Below are 22,247 nucleotides of genomic sequence, written 5' to 3'. Positions count from 1 at the left end.
AATTGATGTCTTCACCAACTTGGAACATCTAGACCAAATATAAACATGTTGTAAAAGTTTTTAGATCTAGGGACACTGTACCAATATAAATAAGGCTTTGGGGGATTGTTGAGATATACTGAGAATCATATATATTTTAAAGATTTTATTCATTTATTTGTCAGAGAGAGAGAACAAGCAGCAGGCAGAGGGAGAAGCAGGCTCCCCGCTGAGCAGGGAGCCTGACGCAGGACTCGATCCCAGGACCCTGAGCCGAAGGCAGATGCTCAACAGACTGAGCCACCCAGGCATCCCATGACTTGCTTTTTTTATCTCCCTTTATTTACTCCTAAAATAGCAAGTCTCCTTTCCATTTCAACTAGTGGCAAAGTAGACAACCTAACAGCCTTTACACCTTATAGAGACCTCACATCAAAGCAAATTAAGCCAGAGACAAAAGAACTCGATACCCAGGTCATAGATAGCTGCTTTACCCCATTCTCCCTACTAGCACATAAATCTTTTCCCAGCCTCTGCTGAGAGTTCAGACACTGAGCAGAATAGCAATTTGTTTACCTATGATGCTGTGATCTGATGAAGACCCCTGGGAACCTTACAGGTCAGAAGGGAAAGGAAAATCTGGATCATAGCTTGAGTCAGAGAAAAGTTTTATTCTTTATATAGTTAAGGGACAAGAAGTGTGGAAACTGGCCAAGGATCTCTTTTTATTTCCAATATAAAGGTGATGCTTGCTAATAAAGGAACATGGAGAAAATACGAAAAATTAAAAAGCAGAAGCAAATCACCCAAAGACAACTATTTTGATGCTTGTTTGATGTTTGCTATACAACTTAAATAAACCCATACACAAATACACACTCATATATATATATATAAATTATGAACATATAATATGTATACTTTCTTAGAGCCATAGGATTCTTGAATTGTCAGTATATTCTATCTGGATCCCAGATATTGCCTTGAAACTTTCCCTTACTATTTGACACTAGTGTGTTAAGGACAGATTGGTGGGTGTGTGCAGTTTTCTCCAGCACGTCTAAACAGTAAATGTCTTGGTGGGTGCAGTGAGAAGCTTTTTACACCCTAGGGCATAGCAGCTTTCATCCTCCCTCTCCCATTTGCCTCACTGCCAGGGAAAACATGCAGGTCTTTTCCCAGTTCTAGACGACATCTCTAATCCTTGCTACTTGGCGGACAGTGATCCTGATCACCTGACTTGCTTGACATGTGTATAAGTAATGTATTGCAGGCTTTGATAACCTTTGAGTATAAAGTAGTTCACAAAAAAGTGTAATGCCTAAACTGCAACAATTCTAAGTCTTCACTGACTTTTATTGCTGGATCTCAGTTTCCTCCCCCACTTCACTCCATGGTGCATCCTAATTATTTATAGCACTCCCCAAAAGGAATGTCTTAACTATGGCTCCCAAACCAATCTGTCAGCCATAGTCAACTCAGAGAATCCTCTATAATCTTACTTCTCGCCTTTCCCCATCACTCTGGTTAATGTTCATTGCATTTGAGGTTGCTTGAGGGAATATCACTATGATCCCTGCTGCTGATGTCTCTTAAAAGAGGGCTGATTTGGGTCGCCTGGGTGGCTCAGTCATTAAGCGACTGCCTTCGGCTCAGGTCATGGTCCCAGGGTCCTGGGATCGAGCCCCGCATCGGGCTCCCTGCTCTGTGGGAAGCCTGCTTCTCCCTCTCTCACTCCCCCTGCTGTGTTCCCTCTCTCACTGTGTCTCTCTTGGTCAAATAAATAAATAAAATCTTAAAAAAAAAAAAAAAGAGGGCTGATTTGCCACAACGTGGATGGACCTGGAGGGCAATATGCTAAGTGACAAAGCCAGACAGAGAAAGACAAATACTATATGGTATCACTTACATATAGAATCTAAAAGCAAAAACAAAACAGTCAGACTCACAGAAACAGAGAGTAGAAAAGGGTTGCCAGGAGCTAGGGGCTGGGGGAAATGGGGAAAGGTTGATAAAAATGTACAAACATTCACATTTAAGATGAATAAGGTCTGAAGATCTAATGTAATGCATGGTGACTATAGCAGATAACATTGCATTGTATAATTGAAATTTGCTAAGAATAGAACTTAAATGTTCTCTCTCTTTCTCTATCTCTCTCTCTCTCTCTCACACACACACACACACACAAGATAAATATGTGAGGTGATGGAAGTGTTAATTAACTAGATGGGCAAATCCTTTCACAATGTATATGCATGTGAAATCACCATGATGTACACTTTATATCAATTACACCTCAATAAAGCTGAAATTAAAAGAGAGAACACCAATATCTGCATCACATATGCCATCTGCTGGTGACTCCAAAGCCTCAGCTTCTTAAGGTGTCAAAGCTGAGCTGGGTTCCGTGAAAAGGAGAGGTTGGCCCTGATTCCACTCCCCAAACTCCATCTGCACGTTGTCCCTTGGGCTCTAGGGCACCATTATTTATGTACAGGATTTGGGAAGTCTTTGATAAAACTAGTCTTTTCAGTTTCTGGCCTTTATGAATTAATAGCTTTTCAACTACTCCAAGGAAGAAAGAATACACACCTCCACGAGAAGTAGACAACAGTTGTAAGATAGAGCTTGTTCTCAATTTCCAAAGCAATTCCCATACTCTTTTAATCATGCAGAGTATAGCCCTGGATTATTTAGTATAGAATAGATTATGCTGTGGCAACATACAAATCATGAGACCTTAGTGTTATTTTTTTGCCCACACATAGTCTATTGTGGGTCAGTGTCTCTCTGGGGCAACTTCTTTGCAAACAGTGCCTCGGAGATCCAGGCTAATTCCACCTGGGGACCCTATTATTTCAACATGCAGCCCTATGATTACCACAGCAGGGAGAGAAAGAACGTGGGGACTCACACGCTTTCTATAAGAGAAAGCTTTGGCCCCAAAATCACTGGCCCTGACTAACTACAGGGCAGCTGGGAAATATAGGGCAACATGTGGACATTTGGTGAACTTTAAGCATCTCTGCAACAGAACACTTCTTAAGGGGAAATTCATTCTTGTGGACACCCAAGGGTTCACCAATCCTAATATGAGAAATGCTGACTTTAAAAGCCTGAGCTTTATTTATGAAAATATCTTTATCATTGTAAAAATGTTAATCATAACTGCAAAAGATAAGTTTTATTAGTAGATTTTTCTTAAAGAAAGAAGAAATGTTATCATTAGATAGTGGTGAGCCACAGCTCTGCCGCTTACTAATGACATGGATTAGGCAATCCATTTAAGATCTCATCTCCCTCAATTTCTCTACTGTAGCATAGTGAGAATGAAAGGAGGCTGAATAACAGTATGATGGCAACACTATTAAAGTAGAAACAGGGGCACCAGCCTGGCTTACTCGGTAGAGCATGCGACTTTTGATCTCAGGGTTGTGAGTTCAAACCCCACATTAAGGGTAGAGATTACTTAAAAATAAAATCTTAAAAAAAAAATAAAATAGGAACAACATTCTACATAGAAGAAGACGGAAATTCACCGAGCATAGGCCTGTCAATATATATTTGAAGGAAGAAAACAGTGAATAACTGAAAACCCAAAATTATCAATTGTAATTGACTTTGGGAGGTGTAGAAATTTCTTTTCTTCCATTTTTTTTCTTATGTTTTTCAAAGTTGCTAGAATGAGGGGTCCCTGGGTGGCTCAGTCGGTTAAGTGTCTGCCTTCAGTACAGGTCATGATCCCAGGGTCCTAGGATCGAGCCCCGCATTGGGCTCCCTGATCATCAGGGAGTCTGCTTCTCCCTCTTCCTCTGCCCCTACCTCTGCCTGTTCTCTCTCTCTCTCAAAAAAAAAAAAAAAAAAAAAAAAGCTAGAATGAACCTGGGTTATTTCCATAAGAGAAAAAAACCCTATTTCTGAAATAGTATGAAAGAGGCAATAGAGAAATTTACTTTAAAAATAAGCATGTTTTACAAATATAGGCTAGTATTTAAAATTAAATGTATTCCACTTTGTCACAATTCAACATGTTTTTTAAAAATCATTATTTTTATAGTCTCCTCTAATCCTTTCCCTTTCTAGTTTGCTTGCTTTTTAATTTTTTTTTTTTTATAAAGTAGGTCTTTTAAATGATCTAAACCATGAATTTGGAGCATCAAAATACCTACCAGAAAAATTTCCATGGGAAACTCGATCGGGTACCGATTGAAAGAAATTCTGATACATTTGTTGATTCTCAGCACAACAACAGCAGTTAGAAATAGTAGGATGCTGGTAGAATTAGCTTTTGGGAGAGTTACACAGTAGTTAACTATGTTCTGAAAGAAAACAAAATTACAAAGGCTTAGAAGGGGGTATGATAATTGCCTTTATCTAGAAAATGACACTCTCTCTAGATTAGTTCAAAAAGAAATCCCTAGGCAGTGTCTCTGGGCACAAATGTCTTTATGAGCATTACTAGCACAGTGAGGGCAAATGGGAGGATATATATATTTTTTTAAGTTGAAAAAGAGATATTAAAAGATAATAATGCCTGATAAGGAGAGAATTCACTTTACATGTTTCAGTGTAATGGAAAGGACCCAGGAGTTTTGTTTATCAGCCTATTCTTTACTAATTTTTCTAGACCATTGATGATCTTTAGCATGGCTCCTATGCCATTCTTGCATTAAGGGACTACGTGGCATTTTATATTCTTTAGATGTTTTAGGATACAGGTCTGCTATGAGGCATGTAATAGGAAGAATTATGATATGTTACAGTATTTTAAAAACCTAATTTTAATGAAAATCATGTTTGTTTAAAGGACTGGGCAAAATGGTTAGTGCAACTGAGAACGTGATCCCACCGGCATCTGCAATTAATTAAGACTGTGAATCTAGAAGAGATGAAATTATTTCTAAGACCTTGTTGACCCAGCCGCCTATGCAGGCGTCTCTCCACTCGGGTCCACTTCCTTTTGGAGGCAAGGGGAGGGGCACCTGTATCTCGGGGTGAGGGTAGAAATTACTCACATAGAAGAAGGAGATGGGACCAGCGTGGAAACTAATCATAATCCCGAAGATGCAAGTCAGTTGGGACAGAATAATGTGTAAAGCCGCGGCAGCCAGGTAGGCGCTGATTGCAGCCTCCGGAAGGTACGTGGCCACGAAGCCAAAACCTAACAAGCCCATTGATAGCTGCAGGAGGTTCAGATGGAAAAGAAAACCAGAGTGAGACACAATGTCACCAAACCAACAAAGGCATCAATTAGGCGCTCTCCGGGAGGTTTCCAACAAAAAAGTTCAGTTAAGCCCCTTGGGTACCTCTTCCGTCTCTCTTTTTCTCAGCGACTGAAATTGACGAGCTACGTCCCGGGTGTTAACTCCGGAGCTCTCCGCACCGGCGCTAGACCACACTTCCTTCTGGCTTCAGGAGCACTTAAGCTTAAGTTCTTGCCCTAGAATCTATTGACCTTATTAATGTGAGGTTAACAGTGACCAAGTGGTGATCAGAACAAGCTTTTGCCTTTTTAAGGGCCCTTTTGTTAAAAGCTTTGATAGCCCTTTTCAGGAGATGTTAATATCCCTGCGAGGAATGCGGCTTTTCACAAAGGAAAAGACAAGTTAAAAAAACCGCCGGGTTCCAGCTCAAACTCCTCGGCCTTTGACTTTTATCTTTACTAAGAATGGTTAAACTGAATTTATGTCTTCAGGATTATATATATAATAGATAATATGTATATATTATATAACATATATAAGACGTAAATTCAGTTTCTATAAATCCAGTATACATAATAAACATAATTTATATATTATATATGCATAGTACATGTAAAATACTATATTACATTTAATACATAATTTATATATTTATGTTACATAAATAAATGTAATTATATATGTTATATAATTATAATTTATATAATTTATCTGATTATATATTCATATATAATTACATATAATAATTCTATATTTATATATAATTACATATACCACAAATTATACATTAAATATAAGGTTACAATATAGTATTTTATATGTACACATGCATATATAATATTTAAGTTATATATGTATATTATATATATGTATTTTTAAATATACAAAGGATCTAAAAGGGTAGACCCCAAACTATTAATAGAAGATACTTTTGGGGAATGGGATTAAAGTTGGGGCAATATTGGGGTGCCTGGGTGGCTCAGTCAGTTAAACATCTGCCTTCAGCTCAGGTCCTGATCCCAGGATTCTGGGATCAAGCCCAACAGGAGGCTTCCTGCTCAGCGGGGAGTCTACCTCTCCCTCTCCATCTGCCTCTCCCTCTCCATCTGCCTTTCCCCCCAGCTCATGCTCTCTTTCGCTCTCAAATAAATAAATAAATAAAATGTTTTAAAAAGGTTGGGGCAATATTTTAAGATTTATGCACTTTTTTTTATTAGAGACTCTTGCAATATACATATCCATCTATTCGCCCCTCCCCCCCCAAGTAGGCTCTATCTCCAATGTGGGGATTGAACTCAAGACCCTGAGGTCAAGAGTCACATGCTCTACTGACTGAGCCAGCCAGGTGCCCTCCATCTTTTATAATAAAAAGCAATTAGAAAATTATGGATAGAGGGTGAACCCCATTCCCCTTAAGAAAGTAGGTTAAGAAAACTTGCACAGCCTAATGAAGAAGATGGGGAAAGATAAGTCTTGAAGCCTACTATTGTTAGCTGCACCTTCCACTGCACTAGAAGCTCTCAGAAAACAAACTTGGAAGAGTAAATCTTTGAGGTTTAAAAGCTTTTGTTTCCAAGCTTTCAGTCAGTTGAGCCCTGTCTCTCTACAATCTCTGGTCATTACTGTCCATAATGTTCTGTTACTCTAATCGCGCCAGTCAGCTTCCTGTCTTTTGTGTGACTGGCTGATTTCTATTTCTGTGCTTATGCATGAATCCCTCTTTTTTTTGCTATTTCTGCCAATCCATGTCCATCATCTCTTTCAAGAGCTCAATAAAATTCCTCTTCAGGAGATGTGCTGAAAAGAGCATGATTCCTAGGGATGAAGAACTTGGCTTCAATCCTGGTTCTGCCACTCACTGGCTGTGTGAGCTTGAACAAGTTAACTCAACTCTCTGAGACTGTTTCCTCATCTATAAAAAGTGAATAATACTCAACATGCAGTGTTTTGTATGGATTACATTGTATAATACATGTAAAACACTTAAATCTGAGAATAGTGACAGATGCACATACATTATCACTCATTCTTCATGCCATCTCTTTCCTTCCACCTTGTAAGGGCAAATATCTATAACCATAAAACTCTTTCTTGCTCAATTGTAATGTGGCATCAGAATCTGTGTTAATCTAATTTTCTAGGCAGCCAATGTCAATCCATCAGAGTTGGCCTATGACATGAAACCTATTGGCCATTCTTATAGAAAGCAAGTACTAAATGTTCAGTGAATGAAGAAAAGTCTCAATACACGGTTGTTTCCTTCACAGACAACTCCAACCAACTAAAGGTTATTCCTGTACTTCACATTGTTTTGACACTGAACACTTCACTTTTATTAATATTAATTTGCACTTTAAAATTATCTAAAGCGCAGATTCTGGAGGTAGACAACCCTGAGCCTAATTCCCAGTTTGGGATCTTACTGGCTGTGTCACCTCGGGCAATTCACTTAACCTCTCTATACCTTTTTTCCCTTAAAATATGGATCATAGTAATACCTACCCTCATACAAGGAGTTGCAAGGATCAAACGAGATGGATACATGTAAAGTGTTTTTGAACAGTGACTAACACATAGCAATAAATGTTATCTATTATTTTCTAGTACAGACTTTTTAAAATCTAAACTTTTTATTTTAGATAACTGTAAATTGATACGCAGTTGTGAGAAACAATACAGAGAAATCCGGTGTACTCTACTCAGTTCCCCCCAATGGTAACATCTTACAAAACTATAGTTGACCCTTGAATACCACAGGGGTTAGGGGCACCCCCCCCACAGTTGAAAATCCATGTATAACTTTTTTTTTTTAAGATTTTATTTATCTGAGAGAGGGAAAGTACGAGCAGGGGGAGGGGCAGAGGGAGAGGGAGAAGCAGACTGCTGGGCTGAGCAGGGAGTCTGATGCAGGGCTTGATCCCAGGACCCTGGCATCATACTTGAGCCAAAGGCAGACGCTTAACTGACTGAGCCCCCCAGGTGCCCTCCCCCCATGTATAACTTTTGATTCCCCCAAAACTTAACTCCTATTAGCCTACTGTTGACTGGAAGCCTTACCAATAAGATAAAGAGATGATTAACATATATTTGGTATATGTGTTACATACTATATTATTACAGTAACATAGGATAGAGAAAAGAAAATGTTATCAAGAAAATCATAAGGAAGAGAAAATACATTTACAATACTGTACTGTATTTATTTTTAAAAATCTGCATATAAGTGGGCCTGTGAAGTTCAAACTCATGTTGTTCAGGGGTCCATGGTAATTGTTTTAAATATTTCTTCTACATACATTTTGAACCACATCACAGTGTTATAATTTCATTTCAACCATCAAACATAATTTAGAAGGCACAAGAGGACAAGGAAAATCTATTATATTTATCCATATTTGTACTCTTTCCTTTGTTCTTTCTTCCTTCCTGATGTTCCAAGATTCTTTCTTTTATCATTTCCTATTCAGAGAACTTCCATTCACCATTCTTTTAGGGTAGGTCTGCTGGTAGCAAATTCTTTTAGTTTTCGTTCATTTGAGAATGTCTTGATTAACCTTTGATTCTTGAAGGATATTTTCACTGGGTATATGATTTTGGATTGACAGTTCTTTGCTTTTAGCAAACAGAAAATATTGTGCAACTTCCTTCTGGATTCTATGGTTTCTGATAAGAAATCTGTTGTCAGGGGCGCCTGGGTGGCTCAGTTGTTAAGCGTCTGCCTTCGGCTCAGGTCATGATCCCAGGGTCCTGGGATCGAGCCCTGCATTGGGCTCCCCACTCTGCGGGAAGCCTGCTTCTCCCTCTCCCACTCCCCCTGCTTGTGTTCCCTCTCTTGCTGTGTGTCTCTCTGTCAAATAAATAAATAAAATCTTAAAAAAAAAAGAAATCTGCTGTCATTTGAGTCGCTCACCTCCCTCACCTCATAGGTAAAGTGTTTCTCTTACTGCTTTCAAGATTTTTTTCATTGTCTTTAGTTTCCAGAAGATTGGCTCTGATTTGTCTTAGGGTGGATTTCTATGGATTTATCTTGTTTGAAATTTTCTCAGCCTCTCGAATCCATAGGATTATATCTTTTGCCAATTTGGGGAGTTTTCAGCTGTTATTTCTTCAAGTAATTCAGCCCCATCTTTTTTCTCCTCTCTTTCTGGGGACTCTTATGATATGAATATTAGATATTGTGTTATCACCCTACTTGTCCCTGAGGCTCTGTTCATTATTTTTTCGTCTGTTTTCTCTCTGTTGTTCTGATTGGGCAATTTCCATTGTTCTTTCTTTGAGTTCATTCATTCTTTCCTGCCTCCTCTATTCTGCTATTGAGCCCATCCTTTGAATTTTTAATTTTGGTTATTGTACTCTTCAGTTTGAAAATTTCCATTTGCTTCTTCATATTTTCTGTTTACTTGCTGAGACTTTCTATTTTCTCACTTGTTTCAAGCATGTTCATTGTTGCTTGCTGAAGCATGTTTAGGATGGCTGCTTTAAAATCTTTGCCAGATAATTCTAACATCTCTGTCATCTCAGTGTTGGCATCTTTTTATTGTCTTTTTTCATTCAAGTTGAGATTTTTCTGGTTCTTGATAAGACAAGGAATTTTAAGTTCAATGGTAGACAGTTTGGGCACTATGCTACAAGACACTGGATCTTATTTAAACCTTCTGTTGTAGCTCACTTATTTTGACAAAGTGATGGCAGGGGAGGGGGCAGGTGCCATCTCGTTACTGCCTGTAGATGCACAAGTCCAGCTTCTCCCCTAAGTTTCTGCCGACAGCTGTGGCAGTAAGGACTCTTCATTATTGCTGGGCAGAGGTGGGAGTTCTGGCTACCCACTAGCCCTCTGCTGATATTATCCTGGCTGGAAGAGACAGGAATGCCTTACTTCTTCCCACTTGGCCTCCACTGACACTACAACAGAGGGGGTTGTCTTCTTCACTAGGCCATCTCTGACACCACCCCAGCGAGGAGTAGGAAGGGGGTCTCATTACTGCACAGTGGGAATGAAAGTCTTGACTCCCTACTTGGCCTTCTCTGACAACATCCCAGTTGGAGGGTGGGTGGGCACTTCATTACAGGTGGGTAAGGGTGAAAGTCTAGGGTCTTCAGTTGGCTTTTGTTGGCATGAGCGCATTGATACCACAGTTTTGTTTTGTTTTTCCTTGGTGTTTGTCTGGAGTATAGTAGTTATTATGTAAAAGTTTTCAACCTTGCTAGCCTTTTTTGGTGCTGTGGCTATAAAGAACAGACTTCTGTTAGGGCTGTGTGTGTGTGTGCACGCACAGGTATTAGCATTTTGGGTTTCTGGCTTCTTCAGCACCAAGTTTGAAATATAAGAGGAAAAAGAAAACCCTGGAAACTCACCACTACGTTGTTCCTTGGATTCGGAGGTTCTGAGCCAGTTTGCCTTCTTCTTTCCACTTTTCAGAGTCTCTTATGTTTGTGTTATATATAGCGTTCCAAGGTTTTTAGTTGTACTTAACAGGAGGAATAGGGAAAAGTACATCTATTTAATCTTCCTGGAAATGGAATGTCTCCTCCTTTATTAGATGAAAAATAAACTGAGGCTCAAAGGAAGGGAGAGAACATGCCCAGGGTTATGTAGATAATTCATAGGTTGCTGACTTATTGCTTCTTATTTTGTCTTTTCCTACAAGATTGAATTTTAAACCACAGGAATATCATCTTTTTTTATTTTTGGTCTCTATCAAAGTACCAAATTCATATTTCTGTATCCAGTTGTTATAACATATTGATGCTTACTATGTGACAGGCTCTGCGCTGAGGGCTTTACATGTATTTTCTCACTTAGTCCTCATAAGTACCCTGCAAAATAAATGTTATTATTCCCATTTTGTACACAAGGAAACTGAGGCCCATAAAGGTAAGGTGATTTAAGTAAGTCATATAACTGGTATCAGGGCTGGACTTTGTAGGCTTTCAGTAAAACCTTACCTTATAAAAGACGGTCCCAGGAGAGATCAGCAAAAATTAGCTAGAGAGTAGATTGGTTGCAAAAAAAGAGAAATAAAGCTAGCACATGTGACTTTAGTTCAATGGGTGAAGCTTTAGATGGTAGACTCTGAGAGAAAATCAAAGACACACCAAAAGTAAGTTTTGATATTTTAATATGTCATTGATACTATTGTCCTTCGGCCGTGCTCCTGGAATTTTAGGAAAAGGATTCCAGGTCTGACTCTAATGCTTACTTAACCCAAAATATAGTATGTGAGCCTATGAGTGCTAATCTTGTTGAAAGAATATAGAGAGGTTTTTTTTTTTTTAAACATGAGATCATGAATAGAACTCTAGATCATAGTCCCTAGGACCCTTCTTTAGTTTTAGAGAAGGGACTGATGAGAATGTTCAGTGTCTCATCCTAAATCAATGGTGAATGATTTCTGAGGAGGGGAGAAGTTTTGTCACTAAGGAGAGCCTATCCACACAACCTGTAAGTTTTCCAAAAATAAACCACAAAAGTTCCAGATATATAACAACAGATAACAGGAGCAACAAAAGGAAGGGGTTCATTTGTAGCTCCTTTATTTATTTATTTCTTCTTCAGGGGTTCAGAGACTCAGATCCTACCTGAATAATCCCAGTCAGAAAAGTTGTGGATGCCACCACACTCAAGGATCTGTTATAGTCCGCAAGGAAGGAGGGCTTAGAAAAGTCATCCCTGATGAAAGTTCCCAGAATCAGGTGGCCATTGTTGAATGGGTACAACCTCAGGACATTGATCATCAGAGCACTCATAAGGAAGAAGGAACCTATGAAAGAAAGTGTTGAGGCAGAAAGTGCAGTTTTAAATCCAGGTAACCTGACATATTTGACAAAAGCAAGGCATGGTCTGGTGTTGTTTTGTCTTTGATCTGAAGAACTTTTCTTTTTTGAAGGTGGCCATTGGAGAAGTAAGAAAGAGCAAAGAAAAGAACTCTGGCTCCACATGCCATGACCAACTCCCAGAATTTAGATCTTGGTGGTCCAGGTATTAACCTCTTTACAATATGGGCATATGGAGTGGGATTCAAAGAGAAATTGGCTGGAAATGCCTATCAGGCTCAGCCACTGTACCTGCTCTTAGAGATGGTAAATGAGATTGTGGGGAGTGGATCAGAAAATAAAGCTAATCAATAATAATAAGAAAAATAACAACTATCACTTATGAAGTATTTACTAGGTACAAAATGACACTGAGCTAAACCTATTTCAAACATGATTTCATTCAGTCCTCCAGTCCACATAGTCACATATAGGAGCAAAGGCGAATCTTACCTTTAAATTGCCTAACAGAAACAAAACTCTAGTAGCCTTATTATCAGTATTTGGAAATGATTGCAATATGCCCCAGGAACTTGGAAATATGGGAATAAAATTGTTTGCTCAGTCTCCAAATGTAAAATCAACACATAATGGATTTTAGTAAAGACATGTGATATTGTCCTTAAAAAAAAGGCAGGATTAGCACTCCGCATCTAGAATAATGGGATGGTAACCAGACTGAATATACAAACCTATCTGGAGAAAAAGTGTGTCCGTCAAAATGATCAATGTTGGTTGGGTGGTCAGTTGTTCAGTGGGGAAGCCAAGAAAAAGGCACTTTACTAAGTAGATGTTGGCAATGTCCTTCCAAGATTATTGCGCATTTTGTGGTTTGATTTCTATGCTGGTTTACTTAAGTGAAGAAAATGTGCTGCTTATATGACCTTCAACTAGTTTGGTCCCTGTAACAGTTATTTCTAATTATAAATTAGTAGATGGACTTTGACTCAGGGAAGGAAGGTGCTTATCCTATGGATTTGAGTGCTTTGATTACTGTGACAGCATTTTCTCATTGTAAATTAATAAGCTAACATGGTTGTTATAAAGTAGGCCCATGGACTTGGGTTATTACAGGTCCAGCTGAAAGATAGATCCACTCTAGGAATATTGGCAAACTTGCCTCTGGATCTTCTGGGTTGAGGGCAGTCAGATTTCAGTGTGTGGAAATTTCACCAAGGGTAGTACCTCTGCTGTCTAATTGCTTTGGGAAACAGCTGGCTGGCCAACTTGTCTGGCAGTGACATTAATAATGGCTCAATCTCGAAACTCTTAGCGCTCACCCTATGGATAGAATGTCCATCTTTTGCCTCCTTTTTTTCTACCTTAAACATAGCTTTAATTGGGGTTCTTAGCCAATAAGGGAATGATTGAGGCAGAAAGTCCATCCACCACCTGTGGTTCCAGTGCCGAACTCACCAATGGACATTTGATGACATGATCCAAAAATGACATAAATTACTGAAGAACAGAAAGCTGCATAACAGACATTGAGAGGAGGAATCAGTTGCCTTGCCAGCAAACTAAACGTTAGGGCTGAAAAACAAGATAGTTTAAGTAAGGAAAGGTAGGCTGGCTTTTCATCTTTAATAAAAACTGTAAAGAATATTTACAATAAAAATGATCCACGTGTCTCACTGACTGAGTGTGGTAACAACATCTCTTGACATATAGCCCTTCACTAGTCCCTTTTATTACCTCCTTTGATACCTAGCTTCTCCTCCCACTTTACCATGTGCTTTTACACCTCAGTTCTAAATCACAGGCTCAAATACCTCTCACTTCAAGGTCTTCATGCTAATCGTGGAAAACAGATGCCACGACAATAAGACCTCTGCTTCCAACAGCTCAGAAGCAGCCCCATTTCACCCCTAGTCTAGTAGCAGAAGGCCCTGGGGAATCCTCTAGGACTGGAAATAAAGCTGGAGAGCAAGGCAAGAACCATGCTTAATTGGCTTGATTCCACGTTGGCATGTGTTTCCTCTCTTCCATATGCCAATTATTTAGGTCTCTTTCTTCAACAACTCCTTCAATACTTACTTTCTTTTCCAAGAACACCATGAGAATTTGGAAATTTTGAAGCAAATGGATTAACATGCATGGTGTCATCCTTTGATGTCTCAAGCTCACAGCTCCTGCCCTGAGGGCCTATCTTTTTTTTTTTTTTTTTTAAGAGAGAGAGCGAGAGAGCACACATGCACATGTGCAGGGGTGGGGGAGGGTTGGCGGTGGGGCAGAGGGAGAGGGAGAGAGAGACTCTTGAGGAGGCTCCACACCCAGCATGGAGCCTCATGCGTGGCTCAATCTCATGGTCCTGAGATCACGACCTGAGCCAAAATCAAGAGTCCGATGATCAACCGACTGAGCCACCCAGGCACCCCTGAGGGCCTATTTTCAATTTACATCTTACCGTGTGCTCTTCTGAATTCAGTTACAAGTTCAGTGAGTCAATTTAGTGTCTTAGACAAGCAAGGCTTTGTGTGTGTGTGTGTGTGTGTGTGTGTGTGTGTGTATAGAAGTTCAAACACATACAAAAATAGAGTATAATGAGCTCCCATATACCTATCACCTGCTTCAACATTGGTCAACTCATGGTCAATCTTGTTTCATCTATTCCCTCACTCCTTTCCCACTTCATATTATTTTTAAGCAAATCCAAGACATGAAATTATTTCATATATTGATATTTCAGTATATATCTTTAAAAGAAGACCCTCTTTTTTTATCTTTAAAGTAACCTCTAAGCCCAGTGTGGGGCTCAAACTCATGACCCCGAGATCAAGAGTCTCACGCTCTACCAACTGAGCCAGCTAGGTGCCCCAAAAGAAGACCCTCTTCTATTTTATTTATTTATTTTTAAAAAGATTTTATTTATTTATTTGAGAGAGAGAGCATAAGTAGGGGCAGAGGCAGAGGGAGAGAAAGAGGGAGAAGCAGACTTCCCACTGAGTAGGGACCCCGATGTGGGACTCTATCCCAGGACTCCAGGATCATGACCTGAGCTGAAGGCAGACTCTTAACCAGCTGAGCCCCCCAGGCACCCCAGAAGACCCTCTTTTAATTTAACTACAATACCATCATTATACCTAAGAAATTAATAATGGTTCTTTATCAAATAGCCAGTAAATGTTCAAATTTCCCCACTTATTTCATAAATGGTTGTGGTAGAGGGCCCCTAAGATGATCTGCAATGGCTAATTGGTATTCATGCCTCTGTGTGATCCCCACCTCTTAAGTGTGGGATGGACCTAGTAACTTGCATCTAATAAACAGACTACAACAAAAATAATAGGATGTCACTTTTGAGAGCAGGTTGCAAGAAGATTATGGCTTCTGTCTTGGTTGCTCTCTGACTCACTGTCTCTTTCATCCAGGTCACCACCTGCCAGAGTTGGCTTCGAGAGTGTGTGACCTATGCAATTAAATAGGGCTTAGAAGGCTCCACACTTGGCTTAATGCTCTACTCTGACCATTTTGAAATTCTGAATAATTTTTGAACTAGGGGTTCTCCACATAGCTGATCCCATCAGCTGCCATGTTAGGAGGACACTCAAGTGCTCTTGGAGAGGCCCACAAGGTGAGAAACCCAGCCTGCCAGCAAACACATGAGTTAGCCTGAAGGCTGATCTGCCCCAGTAGAACCTTGAGATGACTGACAGCTTGATTACAACCACACGAGAAACCTTCAGCCAAAGATTTGCTGGGTTTTGGGGTGATCTTTAAAAAAACATTTGCTATTATATGTTGTACTATCTTTTACAATCTTTGTATTAGGACTCAAATGAGGTTCTCACATTGGTTGATAGGTCTCTTAAATCTTTGTAATTTATAGTTTCTCCTTCCACATTTTTTTTTCCTAAGCAAGGCTCTAATGATTGCACAAACAAAAAACCAACCCCCCCAAAAAAACACCCCCCCAACACACAGAGAAAAATTGCTCAAATTAGCTTAAGCAAAACAGGAAATTTACTAAAAGAGCACAAAGGGCAGTTAGGCCACATCAGAGACTGGAACCAGAACTAAAAAACCATCAGGATCTAAGGCAGCGATCTCCCTATTTTCTTTGTCTCCAGGCTTGCACAGTCTCCTGTCTTTGTTTCCAGTTTGGGGCTACTGTGAACAACATTGTCATGAATATTCTTGTACATGCCTCTTGGTGCATCAATGTACAAGTTCCTTGGGATTCTATATCCTGAAGCATAACTGCTGGGGCATTTGCCAGAAAATGCCAACTTGTTTTCCAAATGGTTATACAATTTACACTCCCACCAGCATTGTGTGACAGTTCCCATCATCTGCATCTGTATTAGCACATGATACTGTCAGATTTCAATTTTTAGTGTGTATGAGTTAGTGTCTTACTCATTTAAACTTCACTTTTCACTTCACTGATTGTCAATAATGTTGATCAGTCTCATTGAGTTGTTTCCTTACAGATTTGTAGGAATATATATATTATAGATTTAAATCCTTTGTTGGATATATGTATTACAAATATCTCTTCCATTCTGTGGTTTGCTTTCCAGTCCTCATGTGTCTTTACATGAACAAGACTTTTACTTAATTCAATTTATTAGTCTTTTCCTTTTAGGCAGTCTAGTGCTTCTCATGTCTTGTTTGAGAAATCATTTTCTACTTCAAGATCATGAAAATATTCTCCTACATAAACCTAAAAAATCTTTGTTTTACCTTTCACATTTAGGTCTTTAATCTACCAGGAATAGATTTTTGTTTATGGCATGAGGAAGAGGTCTAAAAATTGTTATTTGTTCTTGTTGTTATTGTTGTTTTTAGTAGGTTCCACGCCCAGCATGGAGCCCAATGTGGGGCTTGAACTCATGACCCTGAGATCAAGATCTGAGCTGAAATCAAGAGCTGGACACTTAACTGACTGAGCCAACCAGGTGCCCCTAAAAATTGTTTTTTTCATGTAAGTATCCAGTTGTTTCATATCATTCATTAAAAAGTTTGTTTCTATAGTGACACATCTGATATAAACTATGCAACATATATTTGTGTGACTCTTTTCTGTTCGATTAGTCTATCTCTGCAATACCACACTGTCTTGCTATTTTGTAGTAATTAGTTTAGTAATAGTTTTGATAAGTTAGTCAAAAATGCCTATTTTTATTGTGAAATATAACATACCTATAGAAAGTGCATTAAAATAGATGTTGATGGGGTGCCTGGGTGGTTAAATTGGTTGAGTGACTGACTCTGGTTTTCAACTCAAGTCATGATCTCAGGGTGTGGGATCAAGCCCTGAGTTGGGCTCTGTGCTCAGTGAAGAGTCTGCTTGGGATTCTTTCCCTCTGCCCCTCCCTCGACTCATGCACTCTCTCACGTGCACTCTCTCTCTCAAATAAATAAATAAATCTTTTAAAAAATAGATGTCGAGCTGAATAAATACTTATAAAACAAACACCTTTGTTACCACCACCCAGGTCTTTGATTACAATTCTACCTATCCCCACAAAGGTATTCATTATTCTGACTTTTGTGATAATAATTTCTTTGCTTTTCTTTATAGTTTTACCCATAGTGTACATATTTCTAAACAATACAGTTTAGTTAAGTTTGAATTTTATATTAATGGAGTTACACTGTATGCAATTTTTATTTCTGCTTCTTTTGCTCGATGTCATGTATATAAGAGTACTCCATGTTGTGGTGAGTTGCTTGAGATTGCTCATGTTCCTTCCATGTATTCCAATATATGCATATATGAAGGTTTATTTATTCTGTCTACTTTTGGTGGACATTATCTTAAATATTATAACTTTATATGAAGTCTTGATAATTGGAGGAGCAGGTCTTCCCGTGCTGTTCTTTCAAAAGAATATGGCCATTCTTGTTTTTTTGCATTTACACATTCATTTTAGAATCTGCTTATAGTGTTCTATTAAAAAAATCCTGTTGGGATTTACATTAAAAAAATAATGAATCTATAAAGTTTATTTTGAGAGCACTGAGATCTCTAAATATTGAGTCTTCTAACCCCTGAACATGTTTTTTTCAATTAATTTCAAATAATTTAACTATTTAATATTACTCAGTAAAGTATAATTTCTCTAAAAAGGCCTTACATATCTTTTCTTAGTTTCATTACAACTTATTTCATATTTATTATGCTTTGGTAAATGGTATCTTTTTAAAAATTTCACTTTCTGTTTCCTTCAATTACATAAGAATATACTTGATTTTTATATATGATCTTGTATTGAGCAAACTTGATAAAATCTTATTAATTCTATTAATTTATTTGTAGATTATTTTCTTCATTAAAAAATCATCATCTGGATGCCTGAGTGGCTCAGTCGGTTAAGCGTCTGCCTTCGGCTCGGGTCATGATCCTGGGGTCCTGGGATTGAGTCCTGCATTGGGCTCCTTGCTCAGCGGGGAGCCTGCTTCTCCCTCTGCCTGCCACTCCCCCTGCTTGTGCTCTCTCTCTCTGACAAATAAATAAATAAAATCTTTTAAAAAAATCGTCAACTATAAATAATGAAGTTTAATTTCTTCCTTTACAATCCTTATATCTTATATTTCTTTTTCTTGCTTTAATATACTGCCTATGAATTCAAGTATAATGTTGAATAGCCCCTTTTTACTCTTTTTTAAAAATATATCTTATTGATTTATTTTTTAAATAGGCTCTATGCCCAGTGTGGGGCTTGACCTCGACCCTGAGATTAAGAGCATGCTCCACCAACTGAACAAGCCAGGTGTCCCAGCCCTTATTTATTCTTGATAAGCAACATATAGCACAAAGAGAAAGTCTTTTGAAATGTAGGGTTTCTTTTTTTTTTTTTTTTTAAGATTTATTTATTTATTTTAGAGAGAGAGTAAACAGGGGGGAGGGGCAGAGGGAGAGGGAGAGAGAATCCTCAAGCAGACTGCCTGCTGAGTGCAGAGCCTGATGCAGGGCTCAATCCCAGGACCCTGAGATCATGACCTGAGCCTAAACCAAGAGCTGGCTGCCCACTGTCTGAGACACCCAGCTGCCCTGAAATATAGGATTTCAAATAACTTACCAAGTTATACAGGGAAGTAAGAAAATTACTTGGTACGAATCTGAGAACTAAGTGGTCTAATCTTGGTTAAGCTTAGGCTGTGGAGAAATAGAGGGAAACGAAGTTTCCAAACTTTCCACTACCTTAAAAAATTTTTAAGTTTTGAAATAATTTTAGACTTAAAGAAAAGTTACAAAAATAATAGTTCCCATATAACCCTTACTTAGCTTCTCCTAATGTTAACATTTTATGTATTCATAGCATAATTATCAGAATCAGGAAATTAACATTATAAATTAACTAAAGACTTTTCCCACTAATTTCCTTTTCCTGTCCCAGGACTCTATCTAGAATCCCACATTCCATTTAGTTGTTATTTCTCCTTAGCCCTGCAATCTATAATAGTTCCTCAGTCTTTACGTGACTTGGACACTTTGAAAGAGTATTAACAGATCAGTTATTTTGTCAAATGCCCCTCATTTTGGGATAGTCTTAGGTTTCTGCATGATTGTACTAAGGTTACACGGTCTTAGTGAGAATACTACAGACATGATGTCATGTCTTTCCTAGTGCGTCATATCACAGGATTCATAAATCTCTGTATGTCTTACTGCTGGTGAGGACATAGCATCAATCACTTGGTTCAGGTTGTTTCTCCCAAGTTCTCTACTGCAGAGTAGTGAACCAGTTAGCAAATATTTGAGGAAGATTCTTCAAAACTATGCAAATCTCCTTACATAGTTTGCAAACTTTCACCCACTAATTTTAACATCTGTTAATGGATTTTATCTATGACAATTATTACTGTGGTGTTTCCCTAATGGTGATTTTCTATCTTCTTTATGTTTATAAATTGGAGTTCTACTGTAAGGAAGATCTAGAACTTTTTAAATAAGTTCTTCACCATGTAGTATTTTTGTTTCATTTGAAGGAAATTATTAAGTTGTCAGGTACTACCTATTCAAATGTAAATAAAACTTTTGAATTATTTACACTACAAATTATTTCATTATTCACACTACTTAAAATAATACACAATCCCTTAGTCAGTTAGCAAGAGTTGCTCAGATTCATTCATTCATGTAGTTATGGGATTATCATTATTCACCAAAGATCTTGAGTACCTACTATGTGCTAGATACTATGCTGGATGCTAGGTAAACTTATAAATCCTAATGCAATTCTTCTTTTGGTATGAAATTACACTGATGATTTGGTAATTTAGCAGTGGTATGTCCTCAATTTTGACCATAAATGAAGGACCTTTCATAAGTGGGAGTCAGTAGTGGACTCACCGTTAAAACGTCAGTGCCAAGAGTTCAGGTCTTTCATTGTAGCCCTCTAGAGACCTTCTGATACTTTTCTGGAAGTGAATGTACTGATACAAATGGAACATTTTGGTTTATAGCTGCCACATGCAAATTTTAAAAGGTACTCCTTTATTTTGGGAAAGCAAGGCTGGTTCAATATTTTAAAATCAATTAATGTAATCTACCATATTAACAGTTTAAAGAGAAAAATCACATGGTCATATCAATAATGCAGAAAAAGCATTTGACAAAATACAACATCCATTCCTGATAAAAATTCTCAGCAAGCTAGAATAGATGGAAAGTTCCTCTACCTAATAAAGGGCATCTACAAAAATTCTACAGTGAACATCATACTTAATGGTGAAAGATTCAGTGCTTTCCCTCCTAAGATCAGGAACATGGCAAAATGTCTATTCTTACCACTCTTTTTTTTATAATGAGTTTGGAAGTCTTAGCCAGCACAATAAGCAAGAAAACATCATAAAACAGGGACACAACTGTCCCTATTTACTGGTGACATGATTATCAATGTAGTAAATCCCAAGGAATCTACAAAAGATTCTTAGAACTAATAAGTGAGTTACAGGGTACAAGGTGAACACACAAATCAATTGTATTTCTATATGTAAACAATGAACAATTGGAAACCAAAACCGTTTTTAATTACTACAAACAATATCTTCTCTCAAATGAAATGCTTAGGTATAATTCTAACAAAACACGTGCAGGATCTGTATGCTGAAAACTACAAATGCTAATAAAGGAAATCAAAGAAGACCAAAGTAAATGGAGAGACATACTGTGATCATGGATTGGAAATGCAACATAATAAAGATATCAATTATCTCCAAAGTGATCTATGGACTTAATGCAACAGCTACCAATATCTCAGTAGGATTTTTTTAAAAAAAGATTTTATTTATTTATTTGTCAGAGAGAGAAAGAAAGAGCACAAGCAGGGGGAGTGGCAGGCAGAGGGAGAAGCAGGCTCCTTGCTGAGCAAGGAACCCAATATGGGACTTGATCCCAGGACCCTGGGATCATAACCTGAGCCAAAGGCAGATGCTTAACCGACTGAACCACCCAGGTGTCCCTCAGTGGGATTTTATTTTTGTAGATATAAACAAGCTGATGCTAAAATTTATATAGAAGAATAGCTAAAACAATTTTGAAAAAGAACAAAAATGGAGGGATCACACTACCAAATTTTAAGACTCATTATAAAGATACAATAATCAAGACATGATATTAGTAAAGGGATAGACAAGTGGATCAATGGAACAGAATAGAGAGTCCAGAAATAGACCCACAAAAATACGGCTGTTTGATCTTTGACAACAGTGCAAAAACAATTCAATGAGTGATAGCCTTCTTTAAAAATGAATGTTGAATATGCAACTAAAAATAAACCTTGAACTAAACTTCACACTTTATGTAAAGATTAACTCAAAATGGATCATAGTTCTAAATGTAAAACATAAAGTTATAAGACTTTTAGAAGAAAACATAAAAGAAAATCTTTGTGACCTGGGGGTTAGGTGAAAGTTCTTATATATGATAGGAAAAGCACAATCCATAAAAGGAAAGAAAATGGATAAATTGGACTTCATCAAAACTAAAACCTTTTGTTCTGTCAAGCACACTATCAAGAGAATGAAAAGATAAGCTACAGACTGAGAGAAAATATTTGCAAACCACATATCTGACAAAGGACTTGTATCCAGAATATATAAAGAAGTCTCAAAAATTAACAATAAGAAAATAAAAATTTTTTTCCACTTAAAAAATGGGCAAAGGAGTTGAACAGGCACTTCACTACAGAGGATATGAGGGTAGGGGTGCCTGGGTGGTACAGTTGGTTGAGCATCCGACTCTTGGTTTCAGCTCAGGTCATGATCTCAGGGTCATGAGATTGAGCCCCACGTGGG

At 38.1% G+C, this 22,247-nt stretch overlaps 1 protein-coding gene across 1 annotated transcript in view; it reads right to left on the bottom strand.

Annotated features, from left to right (window-relative positions):
- Positions 1-22,247, bottom strand: part of SLC26A8 (solute carrier family 26 member 8) — a 77,722-nt gene that overhangs the window by 46,181 nt on the left and 9,294 nt on the right. Inside the window, exons 3-6 of the mRNA XM_036096911.2 lie at positions 13,416-13,532; positions 11,766-11,947; positions 4,998-5,162; positions 4,152-4,301 (exon numbers count right to left, since the gene is read on the bottom strand). Of these exons, the coding sequence (XP_035952804.1) occupies positions 4,152-4,301; positions 4,998-5,162; positions 11,766-11,947; positions 13,416-13,532 (614 nt within the window). The remainder of the gene's footprint in view (positions 1-4,151; positions 4,302-4,997; positions 5,163-11,765; positions 11,948-13,415; positions 13,533-22,247) is intronic.

Source organism: Halichoerus grypus, chromosome 9, assembly GCF_964656455.1.
Source record: "Halichoerus grypus chromosome 9, mHalGry1.hap1.1, whole genome shotgun sequence".
NCBI lineage: Eukaryota > Metazoa > Chordata > Mammalia > Carnivora > Phocidae > Halichoerus > Halichoerus grypus.
This window is presented reverse-complemented; position numbering and strand designations above follow the sequence as displayed.